The sequence below is a fragment of the Hypomesus nipponensis genome, chromosome 2 (assembly GCF_054491055.1).
Source record: "Hypomesus nipponensis isolate SF chromosome 2, ASM5449105v1, whole genome shotgun sequence".
NCBI lineage: Eukaryota > Metazoa > Chordata > Actinopteri > Osmeriformes > Osmeridae > Hypomesus > Hypomesus nipponensis.
Genome location: NC_140362.1, coordinates 3,424,272 through 3,430,454, shown reverse-complemented (window position 1 = coordinate 3,430,454; position 6,183 = coordinate 3,424,272). Strand labels below are relative to the sequence as shown.

Genomic DNA, 6,183 nt, shown 5'->3' with positions numbered 1-6,183 from the left:
GCTGCCATGAGCCGCACCTCCGCTAAACTCCACCCACAGATGCCCCATTCCAGTGATGTTCTTTGGAGAGATGCGGAGAGTTAAGTCATACTCAAAATAATGAGGTCACGTCTCGATTTGAAGCACCTAATTGAAAGTCGACAGACATGAATTAACTATGGTATTATTAATTACTATCAACTACTCATAACAAATTGTCCATTGGTTAGTGTGAGTGCTGGAGGATAGTTCATTGAATATTCTCCAAGTACTAGCTGAGGATCATAAAAGGCCTCCTGAAAATGACTTTTCCTGCTTGGAGGAAGGTAGGTCTTGCCTGCCCCCTGTTGGATGAAAGCACACATGAGGCAAAGTGCAGGGAATCTGAGAAATAACACTAACATACAGACCCTAATACCACCAATTATGAGAAACAGTATTACAGCAACAACAACAAAAAGGGGATCAGTTAGAATGTTAACAATTCATGGATTGATTTTCCCGTGGGCTGTTCTGGTGGCTGAGTTTATTTGACTATGTTGACATCTAGTGGCGGTGAAAAAAGACAAAGGACCGAGGGAGTTCATTTTGTACAGGTCCTGTGCCTGAATATAACTCAGTCCTGACCCTATCAGTGACACACACATGCATCATTCCAGTAGGGCTATCAGTCACCTGAACAATCAATCATCTGCCAAAACACACAGAACCAGGCTGGGACCCAGTGCTATCTGTTTGTTTAGTGGGTAGTGACCACATGGCTTTGGTTTTTGTTAGTTCTGCACGTGCCTCTTTTTTTGCTTGGCACATTCCAACTAATTCCAACTGCCACTAGCCTATCTGACTCAGGACAGTAATGGGTGTATCTCACCTCCTCTTTCCTTTTACCCTCGACCCACAGAGAGGAGTCGTCCCTCCATCTTCTTTGAAGAAATTATATATTTTTTATATACTTAAATGATTCAATTTTTATACTCATTCAGCTGACCTCTTGATCCAACGCAAGGCACATTTGAATCTGTGCCCTCTTGATGTGCAGTAAAATGATTTACCCCTATACAATAACCAACCCTTGCAACAAGGGTTGCATTTCCACAAATGTACTCTTGTACAAATGACTCAAACACCAGAGAATAAGTTAACACTCACGTATTTACTTAAACATCACAGAATATGAATACAGTCATTATCACACGTTACAGGCATGTTTAACAGGCAAGACATTCCGTTTCTTCTCACCAGAATCTGCTTCAGAATACACAAGAAGTGAGTCTTGTTATCGTTTGGAAACCAGTCTAATATGACAGTAGGGTCCGTGCAAGACAGGGAAATCCAGTTTTGTTACCAGCTGTAAGTTTCACATGAAGCTCAGAGTACAGTGCATTGTACGGTTGTTCTTACTTAGTGTCATGAGGCTGTAATTAAGGCCGTGTTGGAATTGTATTGATACACTGAGTTAGAAATAAGTTTATGGCCAATTTTAAATACATTGTGTGTCATTACTGCTGTAGTACTGATCCATTTGACAGTGTAACGTCTTTAAGTTATTTTAATCAATAATTGTGATAAATTACAGCGTTACTAGACATGAAAAAGAGCAATTTGATGTTAAGCGTGTTACCCAGTTAACCATAAAGTAACCATAAAGGCTACACCCTTTTTCTGAACGTGCTTCTCACACAGTACGACATCATCAGTCCAACGCTATCCATCTTCAGCAGTCAGTGCTGACAAACAACATGACCGAATCATATACATACGGTAGTGTGCAAATCTTATTGGTGCCTTCCTCATTCAATCGGCGCCGGCCAATGAGCACGCGTGGGTGACCCTGTCCTTCGCGTCTCTTTGAGTGACATCGTCAGCCAGCTGTGCCTGTCATTTCACAACAAAAGGTGTCATCTAACCTAGGACAAAAAAAAGAGTGACCATGATCTGATGACCTCCCAAACCTCCCAGAGTTGGTGTACAAAGTTGAGAAGAGCCAAACCAGTTTCCACCGCCGTGAGGGCCTCACAGCCTGGTATGCACTGGCGGGCATCTAAGACCACAACAGATCTGGTGCATCTGGTTTCGCTGATCTACATGGACCTTTTCATGGCCACAATGTAACAATTGGCGCTGATGCACATTTTGATGGCAATGTTGGCAGACCTATTCATATTTGAGTGTTCCGCCGTAAACACAACGTTCCAACTTCAACCTAGAGTGGGTTCCAAGGGGAGGGCATCTGGGGAGGACGACAGTGACGAAATCCAAGAGAAATGCAAGGCCAGGTATTCAAACAGTGCACACTTTGAAACACACCAACATCAAAACTAACCAAAACATGCTTCAAGGCACATTCATTCCCAAACACACACACGCACATACACAGACTTACGAACGAACAGGTCATATCACCATATTCAGACAGCCTGTTCGGTGCATGAAGTCAAGTCCATGAACAATCAGTGACTTAACCTCATACCCAAAGGCATTGACATCATGGGGTGTGAAAGGCAAAAGCTAAGAGTTCCAGCCCTTTGAGTACAAAAGAAACGTTATCGACAACAAAAAAACTAAGAGACATCATAGTAAATCCTGGACAACAAATCCTATCTGTCTTTGCCCCTACCGGCCGAATTCCGAGTGCCAGCCTCATTCTGTCTATCTATCGCCTGTCAAAAGGAGTGTTTCAGATAAGAGGTCAGAGGTTTGGTTTGCAAATTGGGTGCTTTGTTTCCCCAGCTCGGGGCTGATGTTTGACAGGATGCCCTGGCCGCGGGCCTCGATCAAACTGACAACGTTACAGCTTTGAGGCCAGAAGACAAGAGTTGGAGCCCGAGGGAATCATGAAGGGTAACGCTACACTACAGTTTGACAGCTGCGGGGGAAAGAGCCAATCGATTTACAGAGAAGTTTACCAGAGCTGGATCATCACGGAACTTCAAAATAAACTGGTAAAATTCTGGCACAACAATTTAATAGCGGAATCTAATTGCCTTCAAAATCAAATAGTGGTAATAGTCCTCACAGCCTGATTGGTGGTTCTGTCGGTTCTTTCTGCATACATTAAGAGTTAATGGCATGCTTGGTGATGTCACTAAGTCCTTCCAGTTCTGGGTAACTGACCAGAATGAGTCAGTGATGAGTGACGATGTGTGATTTCACAGTGAAGGGTGGAAATACAGAAGACAGATTAACCGAAGAGAATTCTGGGACCATCACTAAACTTCCTCTCTGAAGTGCAAAAAACATTTTTTGGAGGGTGACAATCAGTGCTGTACAAATACCGACACTGTTCAGTCAAAACACGCTCCGTAAGTTGCCAGGTAAATGTAGTTTGGCAAGCCACACGTACAACGAAAAAAAAAAGTAGAAGTTAAAGATAGTCACTGTTATCATACACTGATATCTTTGAACGACACAAACGACTGGGTTCTTTTGGTAAGGAATCTTGTTGTAAAACCGATCCGAGCCATGCTTGAATTTCGCCTGTCCTTCGCTCCTACTCCACCTTCTCTGCGAGGGTGGCGCGGACGCGCTTGCGCACGTAGAAAGCGGTGAGGGCGCAGCAGCACGCCGTAAAGATGAACAGCGCCACCGCGTCGTGGGCCAGGTCGCCGTGGAGACTCTCGTACAAGGGCCGGCGCTCAAAGTAGTCGATGCGCACCGCCTCGATCTGAACCAGGGTGCACAGCACCAGGAACACGTGGAAGATCTGGTGGCCCTGGCCGAAGAAATCGCACCTGCCCTGGAGCCAGCGCTCGGGGTGCGGGCAGGCGAAGAAGTAGGCGCTGATCAGGAAGAAGAGAACCTGGTAGCGGTGGTAGGTCACGGCCGGGTCGGAGCAGCCCTTCTGGTAGCAGCTGTGGATGCGATGGAGCACGGGGCTGATGTCCAGGCAGTAGGCCAGGCCCGAGGGCACAACCTGGAAGAGCTTGTGGGCGAACTTGGGCAGCCCCGGACTGGCGTACTTCCCGTAGCAGCAGCCGAAACAAGACAGCCAGGCCAGGAAGGCGGAGGCGGGCAGGAAGACGCCTCGCACCCGGCCGTGCCACTCCTCCTCGATGACGTAGTAGAAGTGCACCAGGGCGCTTCCGTATTGGTAGGTGGCCACGCCCACGTAGTCCAGGAAGTAGAAGGTGTAGTGGGAGAGCTCGGACTTGGCGGAGAGCAGGTGAGCGAGGGCGCTGCACGACAGGTAGGTGAAGGCAGAGAGCAGGACGATGAACAGGGGCTGGGCGTGGGGGTCCCGGAGGAAGTCCACCGTCTCGGAGATCTCCCGGCACTTGGCGAGGATGACGAGGGCCGCCAGGAGGTGCGTCCACACGTTGAGGGCCTCGTTGTGCCTCTGGAAGAGGGTGAGAAAGTAGTACCGCCAGCTGTGGTCCGGCTGGCGGTAGCCGCCGAGGATGTGCTGCTCGCGGAACACCCAGGGAACGTCGGACGCCTTGACGGTGCACGGCAGCGTGGGGAAGGCCGACTCCAGCAGCCGAGGGATCTGACGCAGCTGCTGCGCGTTGAAGTACAGTCGTCCGATCTGCTCCATCACCACTGTCGCCATGGTAATCTGGGCGGAGGGGGGGGGGGTGGAAAGGGGAGAGAGAGAGACAGAGAGAGAGATAGAATGAGCCCTGACAGTCAATGACTATCTGGCCTTGAACTGCCATTTGTAGTAGTCTGTGTGGATTTATCATCTAATCCATATGCATTAGCGCACCCCATTTTGCTTTATAAAGCTTTGATTCAATTGAAAAGTAAATGATTATGAAATGGACTGGTATTTGCTACTGAGTAACCTGATTCTACAGGCACAGTAATCATACTGTAATGTTAATAATGTGAATAGGTTGAATGAGAGTGGTCAGCAAAACCAAAACAATCAGGGCTCCACAAAAGCATGAATAATGAATGACAGTTCTGTATTAGCTTCTAATGCAGTAGGCTTCAAGGGGTTCGAGTCTATAGGAGACTAGCACAATTGTCTCAACTTGGCATTACCGGATCCTGAAAACCAAGATCAGCGACATTATTTTAAACCAGGAATTCGTTGACAATGGTATGAAGAGGAGTCACCAAATCAACATCAACGAATTGAGATGCTTCCATAACCAGAAACGTGAAGATAGCGATGAATGGGGACATTACGTAAAATCACTCCACCCGGCCTCCACATACCAGCCGTCCACACCCTCCAGTTTCTACCGTCTTTGCTCGCTGTTAAATAAAATATTCATAAGCGGAAAAAAATGAACGTCGAATATTCTAGACTGTAGCCTACAGTGTATTTGTACGATCCATAGCCTATATTTTAGAATGGTAGGTAGATAGCATAACTATTAGCCTACGAATAGTCAGGCTTGGCTGTCTACTGAATCGATATCCGTCCCATCACCATGAGTTAATGAGTTTGGTATTCTAAAAATAAGCCATGAGAAAGCAGTACGATTTTAGCAATGAAAAAATGTGATCATCAGATGAAGCCGACACATGGTTTCGAAACGGAGACATGGTGTAAAGAAATGCGAGCATGATGAAAAGTCCTCTCATTCTATTTAAATTCCATATGAGAAAGAGACATGTCATTTGACAGAAGAAACGACAATTCCATAATGTGCCGACTGCAGTCTTGGCATGCATAGTACAGTACCCCTATTTAGCGCGTAGTCTAGGATACCAAATGTTCACGCAAATAGATTATAATTTGAGATGCACCTACCTGTAGATTTAAAATATGTACCAGCACCCAAAGAAAACCTCTTTGTATATTTTTTTAAAGATTCCAAACTATATATCTACGAAATATAAGCATTGTCTGATGAAATACAAATGTGAAATTGTACAGTGTAGCCTACTCTCATGCGGGAGGCGCGCCTGTCGGCTTTGACCCGGCGACGAAGGATTCACGAGCAGTTTGACAAACGTATTACTTAACCAATCAGCAGTTAGTTTTGGTACCGTTGCGCTGCCCTCGCATAAGAAATTGACCAATAGTATTGCATGATCTCGGTCAACTGAGAAATACAATCGCCTACACGGTAAGGAATCCACTCCCACGTAAATTCCTAATGCTTTCTCGAAACAGTGTAACTATGTAGTCTAGAAGGCAGGTTAAGCAGGTGGTATATCATTCTTACATTACCAAACGAACATTCTCGCATGAACATGAAGGTGGAGGTAGCCTACTCACCGGTAGGCAACTGTCACAGTCTCGTCTGA

General features: G+C 46.2%; 1 protein-coding gene across 1 annotated transcript; it reads right to left on the bottom strand.

Annotated features, from left to right (window-relative positions):
• Positions 1-1,113: 1,113 nt before the first annotated feature.
• paqr7b (progestin and adipoQ receptor family member VII, b) lies at positions 1,114-5,866 on the bottom strand. Its single transcript, XM_084702323.1, has 2 exons — positions 5,684-5,866; positions 1,114-4,534 (listed from the first exon to the last, which is right to left on the bottom strand). Exon 2 carries the CDS (start codon positions 4,526-4,528, stop codon positions 3,470-3,472), a length of 1,059 nt encoding a protein of 352 aa, XP_084558449.1. The 5' UTR covers positions 4,529-4,534; positions 5,684-5,866; the 3' UTR covers positions 1,114-3,469.
• Between the last annotated feature and the right edge of the window lie 317 nt (positions 5,867-6,183).